Source organism: Rattus rattus, chromosome 7 (genome assembly GCF_011064425.1).
Source record: "Rattus rattus isolate New Zealand chromosome 7, Rrattus_CSIRO_v1, whole genome shotgun sequence".
Lineage (NCBI taxonomy): Eukaryota > Metazoa > Chordata > Mammalia > Rodentia > Muridae > Rattus > Rattus rattus.
This window is the reverse complement of record NC_046160.1, coordinates 3,740,039-3,761,966: the sequence shown is the minus strand read 5'-3', so window position 1 is coordinate 3,761,966 and position 21,928 is coordinate 3,740,039. Positions and strand designations below refer to the sequence as shown.

Below are 21,928 nucleotides of genomic sequence, written 5' to 3'. Positions count from 1 at the left end.
GGTGAACGATGAGATTATTATTTATTTGCTCAGTGTTTCCTAATTTTATTTGACCACAAATTTCCTTTTCTTTCTTCTTTATTGAACATCCAAAAATTTTTCCTAGGTTCTTAGTAATAAATAGACTATACTTCAAAACTTAAAGTCTCTATGGCCTTGACATCTTATTAATCTTTAAATTGTCTTCTGGTAATTAGAGACAGGTGTGAAACAGAATTAGATCTAGGCATTGCGCAAATATGCAACTAGAATATCAACAAGAGGAAATAAGTTTGTCTGCTATACTAGCAGAGCAAACAAGGGCCATTACAATGTAATTGGTTTATGCTCATTGGTACTAAATTTAATTGATGTTTATTTTGTCTTTTATTTATCATAGCAAGTCTATGAGTGTAGATTTCATTGTAGTGTTTTCAGGTGAGAAAATGGAGTCTTAGGTGGCCACATGTTTTATTTGAGCCTTCATGCTGTGTATATGGAGAGGCTGTTCTCAAAATAAGTGTATTCAGAATCCACTTCATTGAGTGAAACTTATTTTGGCCTTTGTGGTGTAACATCAACTGAGATGACAGGATGAAGGAGCTTTCCCATAGTCACAAGACAAGGGTTCTAGATCTCATGGCATAAAACAAGAAGAAAACCAACTGAGAGAATCAGTAAACAGAATCAAGCTAATCTTGAGACTGGTTCCTGGATCTTTAGCCCAAGACAAATGACAGTCCCTTTCAGGCTGCTGCTGCTATTTCATTACGATGATCTATGGATCTGAGAACAGAACAGGTTCAGAGTGTCCCAGGAGTGTAAATGAACTGTAAGGCTCTCTCTAATATTCATAAACCTCTTACACACACACACACACACACACACACACACACACACACACACAAACACACACACACGTGTGTTGCTTACATTTCATGCAACTTGGGTAGGTTGGAGAACACATCTGCCTCTATTACTTCCAAGACATCATTCTGAGAGATCTCTCTGTAGCAAAAGAAAAATAATTCGGGTTAGTTTAGTTCCTCCCCCCCCCCATAAACATTATAAGGACTCAATTAGAGTCCTGTGCTTAGGACGATTCATAAGACACAAAACTGCTTTCATTTCCTCAAGTCAGCTGTAGCAATAAGTCTAAACTAATATGCTTGATACTAATGCTTACAGAACAGTGAAGTAATAAACCCGGGGTAGTGGTTCATTTAGAAATTAGATTCTTCGGTTTGGTACAAACCAAAGCTAGAGGGAGACTTACTTAAAGATATTTAGAGTAATATACTGGATGACATCAAACTAAGTTTCTTAGGTCAGGGGTCAGACAACTTTCTCTGGTCTGGATAGTAACTATCTATTGGCTCTGTGAATCATTAGCTATTTATTGCCTTTGTGGATTATGTACAGATCTGTGTTGAAACTACTACAAACAATGCAGTTCCAACAAAACCATAGGAGATGAACTGTTTGACAATAAAACTTTATTAAAAAATAAGGCTGAATTTGGCTCATAGGCTGTGGTTCTTGACTCTGGAGTCAAGTTCTCTGTTCAAACTACCTGTGTTGTTTAAGAGTGTAAATGTCCATTCCTGCTTCATCTTCCCTCTCTAGGGATCCACCCTGGTCATTCTTGCTCTCTTTCTTAAAATTATTTTAAAACTTTTTGTTAGAATAAAATAATTGCACTTTCAAAATGTTATTTCAATGCATTTGTAACATTAGATCTATATGATATATATCTCTATATCCCTATATCTCTATCTATCTATCTGTCTGTCTGTCTGTCTGTCTGTCTGTCTGTCTGTCTGTCTATCTATCTATCTATCTATCTATCTATCTATCTATCTATCTATCTATCTATCTATGTATCTATCTATCCAGCAGTGGAGGGCATCTGTAGGGTAGAGACTGCAGCAGTTGGCTGAGGGTAGTAAAGTAGCTGCCTCAGAGAGGGATGGAGACAACAGGTAAGGTGGATCTGGGGTGCCAGTGTCATTTTTCACGAGCTGGTGAATGAGGGTTTGTAAATGAAAAGCTCTTACTTAGCAATAGCCTGGAAGGCACGCATTTGATCTTATAAAGGACTAAGTGAAAGAACTGCAAGAAGGGAAGGAGTAGACAAGGGGGAGAGTTTAAATCTAAGTGAGATCCACAGGACCCTGTCCTCTGGCAACATTTTCAGGTTTACTGCCAGCTGAATGTCATGCTCATGCTGATATTGTCTCATTTCAGAACATGTCTACTTAACCAAACTCATGTCTGGATATTTTAATGTTGTTTAAAAAATACCCTGGAAATTATTAGCATAAACTGGCTAAGAAACACTCCTGACTTAATTCTTTCAGTAAATAGTTCCTGTATCTTAGTGTCACCTTCAGAGAGCAGAGAGTATTTGGAGTGGTGCATGTGTCTCTCACCAGGTGGGGTTGGACAAAGAGGACAGTAGATATTTCCGTGATTCATTCATTCATTCTTTCTTTCTTCCTTTCTTCCCTCCCTCCCTCCCTCCCTCCCTCCTTTCTTTCTTTCTTTCTTTTTTCTTTCTTTCTTTTTTCTTTCTTTCTTTCTTTCTTTCTTTCTTTCCCCTTCCTTCCTTCCTTCCTTCCTTCCTTCCTTCCTTCCTTCCTTCCTTCCTTCCTCCTTCCTTCCTTCCTTCCTTCCCCCCACCTCAGATATTGCTGTTTGGTCAATTCAAGGACTTCCTTGTATAAACATAGCATCTATGGCAATGGGCAGTAAAGAGAAAGGGACCCTGATGCTTTAGAACCACAGAACAAACACAAGCAGGTTCTTTTTGCATGTTTTGGATTAGAAAAACAACACCATCAAAAAACAAGCCCAGGACAATGGCTTAAACTACAGACAAGACTTATAGTCATTTACTAGGTTTGGTCAAGGTGCCAACCAACAAAGGCACAAAGGAAAACCTTGAACAGACCTCCCTTCTGCTGCAATTCACCAGATGTCTTACATGAGACTGAACACTTCAGTCTCCTATCTTTTCATTACCCACTAGTCTGTTACCTATTGATAAACATATATGAATCACCACTAGATACTGTAACATAGAGACAGATGAATAAGATAGTTTCAGGAAGCTCAGTGAGATCAGACTGGGAGATCAGAAAGTTAAATAATGATAATAACAAAGTGGTGGGACAACAGTAGTTTGGGAATTGTTTCAACTGCAGAAAGTTTGAAGAGAATTTTAGTACTAGGCAAGTGAAATAGCTATAAATATTTGGGGGTGGGGCATAATACAGATTTGTTTTAAATAAAAAAATCTCAACCCTTGAGCTATTATAATTGGATTATTCTATCAAGCGTCAAAGGGGAGGCCTGATAGGGTATTGCCAGTCTTGCTTTGAAGAACATTGCCGTCTCAATACCAGCACCACTACCCAAGCTTTCAGAAGTGTAGAGCATGCGGTTCTCTATTCAGGCCTTTCTGATGGAAACTTGTAGGAATTTTTTCTTTTTAATTCTTTTCTCATATATCACATCCCTACTGCAGTTTGCCCTCCCTCCTCTACTCCCAGTCCCTCCCCACCTCCTCCCTTCTCCCACAGATCTATTTCTCTTTTCTTTCAATTCAGACAAGAGCTGGCCTCCCATGGATATCAACAAAACATGGCATATCAAGTTGCAACCTGAGTTTTAAAAGATTCCTGGTGACTGTCAGCTTTTAACACCTGAGAGGTTCATTGCTAAGACTTAGACTGGTTCAAATGTCCAAAGGTTCAATTGATGGAAATTTGGTCTCCAGTATGCTCATGGTTAGAGTCCATGTAACTGGAAGGAGTAGGACTTCATGGGAGATGATGAACTGGGTTCTGATTGCCTGTGTGAAGGATTTAGTGCTTGCGTTAAGGAGTGCACTAGGTATTTTAATGTAGAGGGCCGCAATAACATTCGCCACCACTAGATGGCGCTGGCTTCCACTGCGCCCCACGTGGAAGGCCAGGTCAGTCAAGATGGCGCTAGCCTTTACCGCGCAAGCCGGCTCCCTATGGGGAGGTTAACTGTGTGCGCATGTGCAAGAGTGCCTTCTTGCCAGGTCTTTGCCCATTTCCGGGGCGTACCTGATGAGGTCATGAGTAAGCAACCAATCAGGTGTGGGTGCGTGCAAGGGGATAAATAGGCGCCTGGCGGCGCAAGCGGGCTTCCACCATGAGAGAGGAATAGACAGGAATAAAAGTCACTCATAGTAAGAATTTCTATGTCTCGTGCTTCTTGCCGGGAAAGTCGTGGATGGGACATTTGGTGCCAAGAAACCCTGGATAAAAACATCGCCAAAAGCACGGAAGCCTCCATTTCGGGGAGAAATTCAGAAGCTATGAGTGGGGTAAGACCCTGAGAGACCATGGCTAGCCTTGATCTGCTCCAACTCTTACCACTGCCGGACGCGGCAGGTGCCGCTGGGGTTGCTCTGGCAACCCTCGGGCTTTTTCTATTGACCTTTGAGTTTCTAGCTACCGCCAAACGGCGTCAGAGGTTGCATGGGAGCTGCCTAGGTAAAACAACAAAGCGGAGAGTGTTGGACCGAAGAAAAAGATGGTCAGAAACAGGGGGTAGTGAAAAGTTGCAACGAGAAAAGGAAACTGATCGATCTCAAGTAGCAGTCCCCTCCAATTCGGAGGTGAGAAGTTGGGAAAAGAATGTCCCGGGAGAGAATAAAAGAGGAGGTAAAAGGAACACAGTATGTTGGCAGAAAAACTTTGTCTTGGTGCTTATAAAAGGTGTACTTAAGCTCCGGCGCCGGCTCTCGGGAAGCCGCGGCGTCCGTGCGCTGACTCGACAGCTTTACAGAGTCATGCTGATCAGATTTGATCGAGGCAGACCGCCTGAAAATTTATTCAGGAGAATCAAATAAAAGGACATCTCAGTGCCCGTGCACAGCCTGATGGAGTTTATGTAATTGGGTTGTGAGTAAAAATATTCAGGGCTGTGTTTCACTTCCATACCATTGGCAAATGTCGGTTGTGCCGCTCAGATAATATATCTTAGTATCTAACAGGAATTGGGTTTCAACACGTTGGTGGACTAGTCCAGGAATTGAGACGATCCATCGCCCATATCAACTCCACCCGAGTGGATAGTCACCGTGAACACCATCTGGTTTTTTCCCTCTTTGTCTATTGTTTGTCTCTGGTGCACCAGGATGTCTCCCTGTCTGTCAGTTTATGTCTGTAATTTTTGTTTCTCGTTGTTTAAATGTTTTATGTTTCATGTTCAAAAGAAAAAATGGTAAAAACCTTATCTGCCGGCCGTACACACCTTGACTTGGTTTTAACTCGGTTCAAAAGGGAACAAATGAATAGAAAAAGGTTTCAATCAGGTCTTTAAAGCCCTGTGCCTAGAGCCAGGTGTCTAGATTAGCTGGAGGAGCTGCTTAGAAGCTGATTAAGCGTCTACACGGGCTGATCTTAAAGGTGCTAACAGCTTCTCAGCTTCTTTGGTACGAGAGTTGATAGCTGTTTCTCTTAGAAAAATCCCTGACTGGTTAATTGACTCAACAGGTGACAAGGTGCATCTCTTAAAATCATAGCTAAAAAGGTAAAAATGGTGTTTGATATGTGTAGCCACTTCAATTTTGTTTCTCATTGGTTTTAAATGTATAAATATGCTCTGCTTGCCTTGGTTGTGGACTATTGGCTTTCAAGTTATTGGATATGGTTAAAAAGGTATAATATTGGTAACAGAAAGTTGGCTTAAAACTATAATTTAGATGAAGTAATTCTAGATACACGTGACATTGGGCCACCCTAGTGAGACAGGTCTAAATTGAGGTAATGTTTTTATGGAATTCTTATGCTAGAAACCAGGCTTCTAAAAGAATTTAGGACATTGTCTCGAAAGGTATTGGAGACCGCGCCATTGTGCGTTCAAATGTAGAATTGATAGTCAAACTTTACAACATGATAGACTTGTGGTGCCTTGGTGACTAGATTGTTGTTGGGGGTTGAGTTTTGCTTTCCATAGGTGTGGCTTGCCCTGAAGTTATCTGTATTCTAATGCTAATTTCCACTGCCCGGAGAACAGCTGCCTAGTCACATACTAAGAGCTCAGGTGACCTTGTGGTGGTGGTCTGCTGTTACAAGGAGAATTTAAGATTGTGATTAAGGATTGCCAGTGTTACATTGACTAACTCAAATTTATTTATAATTGAAGAAAAATCAAACAGGTAGAGATTGTATTGGATAGAGATTGTTACAAGATTTATAAAGGATTGATGAGGTTTTAGAACTTATGAGAACATTACAGCTTGTTTGCTTACTCCAACTGCCATTTCAAGATAGATTTAGAGGATTGTTTTTATGCAGTTTGTTTACATCCTGGCGATTGTGAGTTTTTATTTTGTGAGCTTGCTTATAATTTTAGAGAGCCCATAGAGTGATATCATTAAGAGTGGCTAATAGCCTTATATTATGTAATTTTGTTGCTTCTTCAATGTAAGAAGTTAGAACTTTGAATCTTTCAGTGTATATGGAAATTTTTACTACAAACATTTGCTCTCAAAATGAGCTTTAATATTTGGGGAGTAGCATGTTACACTACTCCAAAAAGAATATTTGAAGCTAATTTCAAACTTCTAAAGATATGTTAATTGGCTAAAGTACCTCCCTTACCAGAGGACTTAGGTCTTTGTTATGCACATTGGAGATAAAACTTCAGCTGTGTTAATACAGAATTGTAGGCTAGAGTCATGGAAGTATTTTAAAAAGAAACCTGGTGAAACATACCTTAGTCCAAACAACAATTTAATTGGTTATTACAAAATACTGATATTTGGCCAATTACTTATACAAATTTCAGGCAAAATTGATAATTTTACTCTTTACATGCTTTTGTAGAATATTTATAGGTGGTTCATCTAATGAAAAGGCTACAGATATAATTGGATCACTTGCTTATTTTCTTGAGTTTCTGCTGCTTCAGCACAGATTATTAAATTCCATGCTTTAGCCGCTGTTTTTAAAATGTAAAAATCAAGCTTTCACTTCATATACTGATAGTCATTGTGTGGTTTGTGGTTTACAATTGATTTCAATCACTTAATGCTTTATTGGAGACAGGTTTTCTACTTGAAATCAGTGAGTGATTCCAGTGTAAATTGTCTGACAACTTACTGTCCTTTCAGTGCTCTGGCTCAGAGAACTAAACAAAACCATAGACCCAGCTCTTTGAAAATGATAATGGAGTTGATAACACACCCTCATGAAAAGAGGAAGACTCCATTTGCTTACTTTCAACGCCCAGCCTCACCCTGCCAACTCAGATTTCTAAATAAGGCTAAATTTGGACCTTGTTTACAGGATTTGACATTTCTAATTAATGCTTATGTTTAGGTAAATAAAGTTTGTGAGGTGCTGGAGAGATGGCTTAGTGGTTAAGAGCACTAAATACTGTTCCTTTATAGGACATTTAAGAACTCAAACTGGATTGCCTAGACTCCTTAACTAGGGAGGACAGATATCAGACAGATTAGGCCTTACATAAGAAAAATTAGTGAAAAAATCTCATTCTTTATATATCCAAAACAATAATGCTGGAGACAATAATTTGGTATACAAGTCAAATTATAAATACAAGTGCTCAGTGTCCTCAATTTAATCCTCGAGGACTTATCTTAATAAACAATATTTTAACAATTTTAATAAATAAATAGGGGGAGATATCCCTGAATGCTAATAATACTCCTTTTATTTCAATTTTAAAATTTGGATGCCAAAGTTTATGGCACCCTACAACTAGGCATACTTCTGCCTAGGTGAAATAGAGAGATCCACATATTGACATGATCCTGTCCAGATATTTTATATGGGGAAGAGGGAATGTTTGTGTTTTTTCTACAGGATGCTACAAGAGTGTGCCAGCTGCCTGGGTGGTTGCTGAGACTTGCTGATCCTGGTTACATGAAGATTCAGCTCTCGTGGTTCGGGTCCCTAGAGTCATTCCTCTGCCCTGAAAGGAAGACGGAAGATCCCCCCTTCACCTTTTGTCATCACAGAAATCTTGCCGTTGCTGCAGTCAGTGTTACCGCTGCGTGTGTTCCCGTCCCACTGCGGCCTACGCTCAGACTCTGTACACTGCTGCTTGCTGACTCCAGCTGTTACCCCTGTCCCTTCATTTCCCTGGTGACTCTTGCTGCCTTAACTGGTAACTGGTGTTGCCATTTTACAGACTGTAGCTTCACAGAAAGCCACCTGTGTAAAGCTACAATGACTGGAGAACTCTGTCCTGGTCATACAGATCTCAGAAATTGGTTCCATTGCCTGCTGGTTGTTCCAGAGAAAAATGACTGATCCTGAACTGTCCTGGAAAAGACCTTGACACTTTCGCTGCTATTGTAGCAGCCATTACTGCTGCAGACATTGTGTCTGCAGTGTCTGAGTTATCCTCCCCTATTGTTAGACAAGTACAATGGGTGAACTTTCTAGAGTAGTTACTAAGAATTGGAAATTCTAAATTTCATTATAGGAGTGGCTTGACCATGGCCCTTGGTGGCAACAGCTGAGGAGGACCAAATGAGGTGCCCACTACTTATCGGGAGTGGCTCTGTTTGATGCAGCCCTATGCTGTGGATCAGTATTCATACCATGGTTGGTTTGCAAACTCAGATCTCAACAGTAATGTGACAAGGCCGTTATTCACTCAAGCACTTGTGGCCATTGTACAAAAGGCCTCCACTGAATTTGGTTATCTTGCTCAGGACTTACTCTGTATCTGAGTTTCCTGCTCCTGCACCCCAAGGACCTGTGGGTCCATTTGCACTGGGAGGAGAGGGTCTCTCTCTGTATTCTGAGTTCTCTGCTCTTGCACCCCATAGATCTGTGGATCATTGCGCTGGGATTGAGAGAGACTCAGTGATTTCCTTTGATCAGCCCCTGCACATCGCTGAGGTTTCCTCATTGCACGCGATATGGGTGATCATGACTGCTATTATTTATAAATAAAAAGGGTGAGATGTAGAGGGCCGCAATAACATTCGCCACCACTAGATGGCGCTGGCTTCCACTGCGCCCCACGTGGAAGGCCAGGTCAGTCAAGATGGCGCTAGCCTTTACCGCGCAAGCCGGCTCCCTATGGGGAGGTTAACTGTGTCTTGTGCAAGAGTGCCTTCTTGCCAGGTCTTTGCCCATTTCCGGGCGTACCTGATGAGGTCATGAGTAAGCAACCAATCAGGTGTGGAGGTGCGTGCAGGGGGATAAATAAAGCGCCTGGCGGCAAGCGGGCTTCCACCATGAGAGAGGAATAGACAGGAATAAAAGTCACTCATAGTAAGAATTTCTATGTCTCGCGTGCTCCTTGCCGGCGGGAAGTCGTGCGTGGGACATTTTAAGGCTAGATTAGCTTCCTCCTGAGCGGGTTGTTACAAACCGCCCCGTTGCTCCCTTCTGCACACGGTGGCTTCTTTTCTGCCCCTTCCATGTGGTGAGTCAGCCAGACGGTGGCCCATGGTAGTTTGACTTTCTAGTCATCAGATTGTGAGACAAAAACTTTTACTGCTATTTATATCAGTGTTCTGTTATAGCAAGACTAAATGGACTAACACTCAAAGAATGTTTTCATTTTTAAACGTAGGAGATGTTCTCCAGATTCACTCCCCTATCAATGAAGATTCTTCTCCGATTGATGTAGTTTGCTTTTTCTTGATTGGGTATGTTAGGGCAGCCAATCACATAAACATATTTGGAATAAAATATCATTTCTTTACTACCACCAGAATGAATTTAATTTTCTGTCCTTCCCATAACCTAGGGGATCATAGACTTTATCAGTGAGCCTTGCGTGTCACATTGGATTCTAGAGATGACTTACATGGTTTAAATAAGTTCATGATTTCCTTAGAGAGCTTCTAGAGGATAGTCCTAGCGTACCATTGACTTTTGCCTTAGTATTCCTGCTCTCAGACAACCCTTCGCTGAAGGAATGAATTAGCTCTGAGTGATTAGGAAAGATTTTTCCACTCACTTTTGAACAATAAAGCGATGATCTTGAAAGTACATGGCAAACGACCTTTCCAAATCAAATTGCATATTAACAGAGTTGGGAAGCATCTTGTTCAGCAGAATCTTAAAATGGGATTGTTAAAAAAAGTGAAGAACTAGTTCTAAAGCAAATATTGGCCGAGTAGCATCTGTGTTTTTGGTGGTGACATTGGTGACAAGAATCTACTGGTAACTAATATGGGTCCTGGGACTTAGCAGGTTTCTAGAGTCCAGTCAGATCCACGAGCTAAGCCTCATCTAGGTTGCCAGATAGGTGGCTAGATAGGTTGGTAGATTATATTTAAATATAATGGTGTATATAGTTAGACATGCTAGCATTCAACATACCCCATATATAAGAATAGAGTAAATACATGCTAGCATTCAACATACCCCATATATAAGAATAGAGTAAATACATGTGTATATAATATACATATACTTAGTAACAAAGCATAGTTGTACAGTTTAAAGAAAAAAAAAACCTCATCTTGAAACACAACATATATTGCATGCTTTGCAATGAAAAGACACATGACATAAAATCCTATATTATATACACATATATTATACATACTAAGATATAGTACATGCTATTGTAATATACATATATTATAAAATTATTATAAGAGACATTGTTATAAATGAATATTCTTAACTAATGTGTCCTATAATTGTAATGTAATATATATGAGGACACGTTAGTGCAAATACAGCTACATTCCATCATGATACTGTGTATGTAGTACACACTTCCTGCTATTTCCTGTATTATCATGTAGTCTACTCTCTCAGTTCTGGAAATGCACTCTGCAGTGTAAGGTTAGGAAATGTCAGTGAAAACTCTCTTGAAAATGCCATTCAGAGAAGCTTGTAAAGCTCTTCAAATTCACACTCATACCCTATCTAGAATCTTTTAAGGATGATTCAGAGGCTTAACATGAGAGCAGGATTTGAACCCACTCCATCTGACTAATCAGTTACCACTAGAATGCTACTGAGTGTGTGTGTGTGTGTGTGTGTTGATAATAGTCACCTCCAGGGATTCCTAAGGGACTGAGTCATCTGTGGGACAGGAAATCCTTGTCTGATAGCAAAATCAAATATTCCTATGTCTACTGGACCATATGCCTCCTCTCCTTCTCTGTTTTTCATCTAGGCTAATGAGTTCAGGAGATTCTGGCCTGAGTAACCACAGAACTGGGGAGGAGCTGCTGGCAAGTGTCCTAGGCCTTCCTGAGGCCTTACACAGAGAAATCTAGAAATTTCCTACTCTTTCATATAGGTCATTTGCAGTCTTCAACTAAGCTGTTGTATTAATCCAAACCTCAGCTCCATTCTGCCTCCTAGAGTAAGACCGGCCTCCTGTTCATTGGCCACACACAGAAGATTAGGTAGGACAAGGACCTTGGCATGGATAGCCGCCCCTCCTGGAGCTATAACCAAAGAAGTATGCTACTGCTTTAGGGTCAGTTTAAGTGCAGCAGGTCACTTTTAGAATGAGTTAGAGCCTAAGGCTCCTCAGATGCCTTAGATGACAGCAGGCAAGTCCCTTTGCTTCCTCGTATGCTAATGAAAGTCTTTCCTTCTCAGACTCATCGGCATGGCCAGTTTGCTGAGGTTGCACTAACCACACCCCAAAAGGACACCGAGATATAATCACCCTCAGTGGTTCAGCACAAGTGCACCCACTGGGATCGCATCTTGAATATTGTCATGCATGTATTGGTAAATCCTCCACCTTTCTTCACAGCAGCGGAAGAACTGGATGAAAGATCATAATGATAGCAGTTAATATATATTAAGAGTTTACTATGTGCCAGACATTTTTTTCTGTGTTTGAAACTCACAGCTGCTTCAGAAGGTAGGTGTTATCGCTTACAGAAAAGCAGAGAGAGGTTACCTGATTTTCTCTTAACTGCCTAATTAACTTACACAGTCAACAGGGAGCATGGATCCATGCCTTCTGATGCCTCGGACAGCATAGACTAGAGAGGAACTTTCCAGTGTCTAAAAATGTTCAACTTCAGAAAACCCTGTTACTGCTATTTTAATCTTTAATAGAGCAGATTTGGGGATGGAGCAACAGGCCTATAAAACAACTATATATCATCCCTTGCTCCCTGGTGCATGGCTCCTGAGTTCTGACAAGTCAATATACAAGTTCACATGCAAATTTTCCCCCTACAGATAAATCAAAGTTCCAAGCAGCAACTCATACAAAAAAATGTTTTTTTAGTACATTTGTATGCAAGTACAAAACATATAAAACAGTAAAATGAAGGGTCCTTGTCTTCCAAGGATCTGCAATTTAATTGGATAAAAGTCACCTGTATAAAAAAATTATTAGAAAGTTTGAAGTCAGTAGTGGGGAGAGAGAGGGAGGAATGCCAGGTACCCAGCACAGCCTTTGGTAACGAGGTCCTGTCACGTGTTCATTTCCCTACCACATTGTCTCTAAATCTTAGCATTGCTCCTGCTGTGACTTGAGGTCTCTCGTCTTTTCCCGTGAAAGTTCTCTGACGGGCTCCTTCTCACACTCCTTCAGGTGTGCGATGGAGAACATGTCATGGGGATACTCTTTCACTTTGGACCATCTTGGTCCCACGCCTACTGCTGCTCAGAGCATGTTATATCATCTCCTCTGTGAATCGCTTGTTCTAATTACTATTCTGGTACATACACGATGATTCCCCTAATCTCCATTGTCTTTCTTCCCCAATCCCAACCCACATCTACTATCACTACTGGTCCATTGGAACAACCTGGGCCTTAGTCCTAGGGTCATTAATGACCTCTTTGTCATTTAATATTTAGTAAGATCTAAAATCCTTTCCATTGCTTTTTCACTCTTTCATGTCCTCACCCCGTCTCCTGTCTTTGTTATCCTCACTATGGCTTCTTTGCTATCTCCTTCAGCCAGTTCTTAGCAGTCCATGCTGACTCAGGAGTCATCTTGTGGTAATCATGGGTAACTGTTTTCAAACAAACATAATGTGCCCATTTGATTGACTTAAGGAGTTGGCATAGACTCAGGGTTAGGTATAAAAGAAGTATGACAGTGTCACAGGCATCCAGATGTTAGCATGACTGAAATTATGCAAGAGGCACCATTCTGACCTTAGAACTCAGCACATAGGGCTCAATACCTGTCAAAACTGGAACACATACCTAATCCATTAAAGACATAGTCCATAGTTCCAGGGTCCAGGAAGGGGCCTAAATGTATTCACTTTGCCTTTGGCTTCTATACTTTGAATTCTTGCTAACTGTTCTTACTGACTGAAGTGTGGTTTTGTTCATAAATGACAAAGAATGGTGAGACTCAGGCTGCATGATTTGGGCACGTTCTCCATGCAGCCACAGGCTGGCAATCCAGACTTTCTATTTGGCTTTAAGAGTGTTTGTGTGCCTTGGCTGAATATCCTCCTAACAACAGAAACAGCAGGGTATCAAGTGGAGAAAAGTGTGGAATGGACACTGGTACACTGAGCTACTGTCCATTTCAACCATGAGTGTGGATGATACCTGTTTCTTAAAGTCATTTGTGGGATTGTTAGGGAAAAGAAACGAGCTTAAAGTAGGAGCTAGGCTTTCTTCAGGTAGAACCAGATTACATTTGGAAGCTAGCAAGGGTGGACAATTATTGTATTATTGTGCGTGCCTGTCAGGAAGTGTTTAAGTAAGAATCCATTGTGTTCTTCGTGATGAGAAATCAAGGCAGTAAACAAGGTGACTCTGTGCAGAGCCAAACGGAAAGGGACATTGATTAGACACTTGGTGCTAACGTAAGTCCTCAGCTTTATTAGAGGGCAATGTTGCTGGTGGGAATGGGAGATTGGAGCAGCCAGACACACAGGGTTGCAGTAATCCTCTTCAGGTTTAATACTTGTAAGCTTGAGCTGCATATCCCAGGCTGCAGGGGCAATGGTGCTGCTGATAGTAATTAACCTTTATTAGACATTTGCTGCATAGTAAACACTGTACTAAATGTTCAACACAGGCGATCTCACTAAGTGGCTTTGATGGCTTGTACTTGTCTAGTTTGTAGTCAAATATGAGTGACAATATGCACAGGGAGGCAAGATTGTTCTGGATTCAGATTCTTGCTTCTTATCATTTCCTGGTATGTATGTGACCTGGGACAAATCAGCTAGCACTCATGACACTTGTATATCTCAATAGGAATACATATATGGCTGATTAGAGATTTTGTAAGAAGCATGGAGATAATATATGGTGTGGAATATATCTCTAGCTATCTTCTAAAAATCTACTCACTCCCTCTCACTTATTGATGCTTAGCTACATATGTCTCCCCTTCCTCCATCCCTCCTCTTCCTCTCTCCCTGCTCTCTCACCTCTCAACAGTATTGGAGACTGAATACTATACCACTAAGCTAGATACTCAGCCTTTTAAATAGTATTTTTTGACTCGTCTTGATTGGCCTCTCGTACTGTTGCAGCTGAGGAGCTCAGTTTGCAGGAATGTGCCACCACATCTATTTCTTAGCCAATCTTGCTTAAACTTGTTGCTCTTAGAGAAAACAGACCGAGCCCCAACCTGTGAGCAGAAGGGACTGCTACTACTTACTCTGCCTGCTTTCCCCTTGGCACCTGGAGGTGCACATGAAAGCCTTAAAAGTCTAGAACTGATGACGACGTCATGCTGCCACTGCCCTGGAATTCTAAGCAAAATGCATTGGGAGCACTTAGATCATGAGGTAAGAAAGAAGCCCCTGACATTTTGCTCCTTCTTGTCATTGACCCAACCTAAAGTAAGAGGCTAATAACCAGGGTGAAGCCTAGTATTTGATCAAACAATGCTCTTCCTGTGAGGGTCAGGGGAGGTTTTACATCTGTCATTGGGTGAAACATGAACATACCCAATGGTGCTAAATACATTCTTACTTACGGGCTGATTAGCAGAATGTTTGGTCAAGTAGAAGAAAACAATGACAAAATCCTCTTGACTAAATTTATGCTTGACCTCATTTATCCAGAAGCCACTCACCCAAAGTGACAGTGTTTACTGCTTGTGACCGAGTTGCCTGGCCACTTACAGTGAACACAGGCAGGAACTGGATGCTGCTCATTGAATTACACAGAAGCTCTTGGATTCTTTTCTTCCCTTTTCAGTTATTTCATGCAAAAGCAAAGCAAACCAACAATAACAAAACTGTCTGCCAGCAAAACTACTATTAAAAAACAGAGGCTACTAAATTTAGTGGTGCACAGCTCGGGAGGGTGTTTCGGTTAAGAGACCTGAGTTTCTAGCTGTCTAAAATCCAGAGATGCAGGGCTGCAGGAAGCAAAGTCTTTCCAACAGACCAGTGAGACAAGGGTCCTCACCACTCTGGCAAATCACTGGAGCTGTCTAAAGTCCATTTTCATCTGTAAAATGTTGCAAAGGTCTTCTGTGTCTAAGTGCATGTATCTTTAATTCTTTTTATTGGCCAGGCTGGGCTATTGATTGTCACATGAATAATGCATGGCCAGCACTTGAACAAGACACATGGTGTATGCAGAGGTCACACTGCTTCCTGTCATTTTCATTACTTCACAGAGTCAGGAGACCTGGGTTCTCCTCCTGACTTTGCAACTAATTAACCACCTTCCTGGAGTCAAACCTGTTATCTTCCCGGGCCTCTGCTCCTCATCTATAAAACAACACTGGTGATTCAAATAATCTCTAGGGTCTCTTCTAGCCTCAGAATTTTGTGATTTTAATTATTTCTGTTATTAAAAGGCAGCCAGCCACATCATGGGCAGTTCTCCATGAGAGCCAACTTCCATTTCTAATGGGCTGAGGGGAAGAAGGCCTCTAGGAAGCAGCCTTCTCAAGGGCTCACAGCCGATCTCTTGAGAGCTCTCCTGGGGCAGACCCATGGAAGTGCAGCACCAGGGTCTCAGCAACAGCCCTGGGCTAGGCGAGACCCAAGAGCAGGAGCCATGACTCCCTTTAAGAGAGCATATATTTTATTGTCAACTTAGCAGGTTTTTCATTGATGTCTCCAGTAAGCCAGTGTTGTATTTCCTCTTAACCAGAAGTACAAGTGTGCAAATGTGTGTGCCTGCGTGTGTGTATGTGATAATTACTAAGAGCTATCCTGTCCCCTGTTCTTACCTCAAAGCACCTCAAACTCTTCCTGAATAGTTTCAGGCTTGTGGTACTTTTTTTGCCTTCTATGCCATACCTGTAACAACCCCCCCTTCCCTGGCTGATACCCTCCTCTTCAAGCCTCTGTTTTCACTCTGTAATTCATAATTACTTCATATTTTATGTCCTTCCATTTTCGCCCTCATTAACTCTTACACTTGGCATGAAAGTGCTTCCTTTATGAGTCACAGTGAAGGAGCCTCACTTGACCACTTGGAATGCTTATGTAATGCCGTTGTTCAAGCTGTCCTTTTGACCCTTCAGAAACACAGGAAGGTCAGTTTGGTTCTCATGTAAGCATATGCTGCTTGCCTGTGTGCATGTCTGGGCATGTTTGCCTGCCTGCCTGTATGTGTCTGTGTTGGAGGAGGAAAGGTTTGTGCACGTTAAGTGTAGATGCCTGCAGAGCCCAGAAGTGTCAGATCCCCTTGAAGTTGGAGTTATCAGCACTCGGGACCTGCCTGACATGGGTGCTGGGAAGTCCTCTGCGAGAGCAGCAGGCATTCTCTCTTACAGCCACCTCTCCAGCCTCAGCCCTGGTATTTTTTGTCATCATTATAGGAGTCTAATCTAGAGCTAAATTCCCCTGGGTGACTTTACTGTATTTGTATTTGTAGGGTGAGCTACAGAGCAGGCATTCTGTGACTGTGTGTGAAGAGTGGTCATTTGGCACCTACAGGCCTTGGCGCTCTCTTCAAAAGGGTCCTCATTTGGTCAGGAATTATGTATAGTAAAAATAGACTTTCTCTCTATGAGCAGTGCGGCAAAAAGGAAATCTCAGGCTCATTCTAAGATATCTATTCAAGTAATTTCCAGGGAAACTTCTCTGATCACCCAGAATTAAGACATTCCAAGCTCTCAGCTTCCTAGGATACTGCTTGTACCCTTTTCACAATAAGACACCAGCGGTTGGTCATAGCAACTGCCCTGCATTTGTAGGTCGGACTGTCACTGTACCACTTGTCACACTCCTTTTGTCTCTGGCTGCCCACGTCAGACTTTTCTGACTTTCTCTGTGTGTAAGTTGAGGGAACAAGGAGAAACAATGGTTCAGCAGTTTTGACAAGAAATTTCAAATTCCTTTGTCTATCTTTGGATGTCTACAGAGAGTGGTTTCTGACTTCGGGAAGCTTCGAATCCCACAGGAAGTGGCAGTGTCTTCTGCACTGCATTGTGGGCAGAGACTGCTCCTTGCAGTATGCCTTATTAGTGACTCTTACTCATTGATGGTTGGTAGACTAAAGGAATGAGAGAAAAACACTTGTATTGTTAATTTACCTAAGAAGCCTGACAAAGAACATGAAGGCCAGCTGGTTTTCCCAGCCTATTAAAAAAGGAGGGAGGAACAGTTAGCCCTCTAACTCCCAGCTAGTTTTCTCTCAAGCACAGTGCTGTACCCCAGGGTCCCAGGCTCCCTGTGTGCCTGGTTTTCAGCTTGACTCACTCTACTTGTTCACGGGATAGTTTGTCTTCTCCCCTTCCTTCTTTCTTTTGTTCTTTCCTCTGCTTGGAAAAGGTTTGTTTCGATTATTTTTATGTGAGCATATGTATCTGAGTTGATGTGTATGAATGATGGATGCTCATACAGGCCAGAGGAGAGCATAGGATCCTGGAGCTGGAGTTACGTGCGGCTCTAAGCTTCCTGACATGGGTGTTGGGAACTAAACCATAGTCATCTGAAGAGCAAAATGTGCTCTTAGTAGTTGAACAGCCTCTCCAGATCACTCTGCCTTTCGTTTGTTTATTTCTGGACAGGGCTGGCTGACTTCCACTTGCTATGGAACTAGGAGGGTGCTTTCACTTCTTGTTCTCCTGACTTTACCTGCTAAGTTCTGGGATTACGTAATCATGCCTGGCTTACACAGTACTATAAATTGAACCCAGGGCTTTGAGCATGCTACCCAAGCACTCCACTCACGAGCTACACGCCCATCCTAAAGAGAGCAATTGCCCCCGTACAATAAGGCACCTCTGCAGGATCAATCCATGACTTTAGCACCTTACCTTAACCAAGAAAACTGGCCATTCTTGTTCCTTTTCCTTTTCTTAAAAAAAGGTAAGTGTTTGGGGGAGGGGAATAAATATGCTCAGAACAACTGTACTTTTGGTTGAAAGTGGGACTAATTTATTATATCAAGTCCTGATTTAGATTTCAGAATCCATTTAAATACATTAGTTTTATAATTTGCATATCTAATTATGTTTTTCTCTGTCACCAAGCACAAGCAATCCCTTCCCTCCATCTTAGGATCATTGTGTCTTTAAATGTAAGACATAAGACACAGGAATTACCATAGCAACATGCTTTCCAATTAGACTGCAATTGCTGACAATCAATATGATTAGACAAGGTCAGCGATGGGGTAAGCCCCACAGTGTTTAAAGTGTATTGCCGATGTGCAGCGTGGGAATGGGAAAGTATTGGAAATAGTATGTGATTTCTCTGTTGCTGGCTGTCTGTGTAACGTAAAGATACCTCTTACAGGAGGAACAGTTTATAATCTGTCAACAGGAGACTGGTCCTCAAATGCTTCATAAACTAAAGATGAAAAAGTAATAACGAGGCAAGTGTACAAGGGTTATTTCCAGCTAACATGGGGAGAAAGCTATGTGAGAAGAGGAAGTTTGCCTGGACTGGAGGCTGTGAGACACAGCTGGGCTCTAAGCATCAGGGAAAGCATAGTCGACTTTGCAGCCTGTATATTTGGGCCTGCTCAATGCCTTCCTCTGTTCTCTTACCCTCTACAGCTCTCTGTGCCAAAGAAGAGAAACCCATTCACACTCAACCAATTACAGTTAACATCTGACAGTCAATGGAAGGTAGGGAGCTCTTCTTACAGGGAGAAGAGGTTTAATAAAAGAGACTCTGTAGATACTAGTCACAGAAGAGCAGGTAGAGGAAATGTTCTGGGAACCTTTGAACTTTTTCTAGAGCACCTTAAGTTACATCTATGGCCTGCTGTGGTTGAAGAGCCAGTTAGATATAAATAATTTTCAGTCCTTATAAGTGGGGAAAAATAGAAAGTGAAGTCATTGTCCTAGGGGTCAAAAATGCACATGTGTCTTGCACAGGGAGAAAATCTAAGAGAGGCAGACAGAAAGCATGATGTCTGGGAACATTGTGTTGATCTTTTTCCAATATGGAACCAAGAGTGAATGACTTTCTATCTGACCCTCCCTTCTTCTCTCTCCTTTTTGAATTCCTTAGCTAGTCTCAACTTCAGGACTGATTGGGAGAAGCGTTTCTCAGATGAGAGAGTATGTCAATGGGCATCATAGGAGGACGTACTTAGAACATCAAAGCACTCTCTGCTCTGCCCTACCCCCCCACAAAGTTTGATATGTGAAGGCTAAATCTTCGACTTCTATTACATAGACCATCCAGATACCTTTGTGTGTGAGACCTGCTACATACCACATTCAAACCAAAGTCTGAGGCAGTCAATAGCTGGCATCTGGCTGGAGGTTTTTTTTTTTTTTTACCTGATTTTTATTTTTTAGTGTTGTAGCCTAGGATAAGATCTTTTAATTTCCTAAATGTCATGTGCAATGCGGGTTAAAAAAAACTCTCTTATGTATTCACAATAAAAATGTCATCAATGAAAATATCTAGTGACTATAAAGCATTTAACATAGAGTTTAAAATGGCTAAAATGATTATTACAAGAGTCCTGTTACTATGATGGCCTTCCCTTATCAGTGATCAGCATGCCTCTAGATTATTAAGCAGATTTCTGAAGCTATAGGTAATGCTGAGTTGATTTCCTCTATACATATGCATTTATGATGTTTGACTCAAAAGGAAGAGAAAATAATATATTAAAAATTTAGATTAATTATAAAATAAATGAAAACATAATAAAAGCTATATGAATTTCATCTCTCTGAATTTCCCTGTCTCTTATCATGCACATACAGCCACACACACACACAGCCACACATGCAGAGACAGACAGACAGACACACAGACACACACAGAGAGACAGACAGACAGACACACATGCAGAGACAGACAGACACACATGCAGAGACAGACAGACACACACACACACACACACACACACACACAACCATAACAGTTGATCTGACAGTAAGAATCTACTAAGCTCCTAGTGGGGGGCAATGGAAACAGCATGGCTACACTGGACAACGTGGGGAGATCCTGGGGAGACTTAGTGGAAAGACATGAGACATTACTTGAATAACATGAAATTTAAAACATATGAACCATTTATTTCTGGTTTTTCCAATTTACAAATTTCAAACTGCATCGACTGTGGGCAACTGAGACAGAAGAAAGTGGAGCTTCTCTGGGCAGGGGCGGAGGGGCAGCTCCATTGTCATCACTCTTCTTTAGGATATTGTTATTCTCTGACCCGTTGTGTGCCCTTCTTCCTCTTTTCCATTATGCTTTTCCTCAAGATACACATTTTTTTAAAAAGATGGAACTTACAAGCAGCTTGATAAATTTTCTCCTAGAGTTATTTCTGTAGACCTAGTGATTCTTTTCTCTATTATAATATAGGTCTAGATACAAAGTGATACTTAATGTGTAAAATGGTGCTGGGAGGAAGAATGTAGGCAATAGGGTAAACTAAAGAAATGTTTTATTTTAGAACTCTGTCTCATGGAAATGTCCCCTTATAGGGCCCCTCAGATAATTCTTCAGAAAGGGCTTTTTCACCAGGGAAGAATTTTTGATGGAAACTTCCACAGATTTGCTTACTTTGGTTCTTAACTCCCTCCTACCACCACCTGAACTGTCTCCTTCATGTGATATACAGGCCTAAGAACTGCCTGATTCCTGGTCCTCTAAGTTTACTTGTGAGGGCATCATATTTCAAAATTAGACTTCAAGTGAATGAGAGGAGAGGTTTCAGAGATCATGAATTCTGACCCTCTAAGGAATTTGATGCCACAGAAAGGTCCCCAGCTGTTCAAGGGATTCACAGGTGCTGGTGTTTATGTGTTACTCTTGCCAGGGGACAGCTTTGTGTTTTAGCAAGATACTGCCATCTTTAAATTATATGCTAAAGGAGCATGTCAGCATCCTGGTAGGCCAGCTGAATGAGGGCTTTCAGAGCAAGTACAGATTTAAATACGTATTCCTCAGGTTACAAGTCAAAGAACTTGATACCTATTGCCCTTGGCAAATATCACTAGTAAGCCCACGTGTATAGGTCTTATGTAGCGAGAGAGCATGTTTTTCCTTCCTTCTTTTCTCTCTGCCTCTCCCTCATCATCTCTGCATCTCTCTGATCATTACACAAATAAGGAAATACAGATAGTACATATGCTAAATTCTAACTAAGAAAGAGGTAGGTATATATACAGCATGTTTGGATTATCTGCTATGGACTTTTAACCAATCTTTCACCACAATTATTTATGCTATGTGACATGCAAACATTTCCTGTTTTCCCATGACAACCATGCCCCCAAATTTTTTTATGAGAGAAACAGTGGCTGATACTACTCTACTCAAGGAAATTGATTGTTTTCTGTTATTTCCAGAAGGATTAAACCTTTGTCTTTCATCTTCATCGCCAGCTATCCTTTATGTTCAGTTTTTGTTTGTTTACACTCTCCAGTGTACTTGAGTCATTGAAGGTAGCCCACCAGGTAAGTGTCAAAGGATAAGCCTGGACTCAGGTACAGACAGTCATGTGCAAATATTTGTAACATCAAGCCATGATTGGGCAAGAATTCTTAGCATCCATGGGACCCAGGAGCTCAAGCCAAGAGAATAGGATCTTGGCTCTGAACTGAGAAAAATGGGAAT

The 21,928-nt window shown here is 41.4% G+C and overlaps 1 protein-coding gene across 2 annotated transcripts in view; it reads right to left on the bottom strand.

Annotated features, from left to right (window-relative positions):
- The window catches only part of Fshr (follicle stimulating hormone receptor), a 184,440-nt gene that overhangs the window by 47,190 nt on the left and 115,322 nt on the right, over nt 1-21,928 (bottom strand). For both annotated transcript variants that reach the window (XM_032908629.1, XM_032908630.1), the window contains exon 3: nt 913-987. In XM_032908629.1, coding sequence (XP_032764520.1) covers nt 913-987 — 75 coding nt within the window. The remainder of the gene's footprint in view (nt 1-912; nt 988-21,928) is intronic.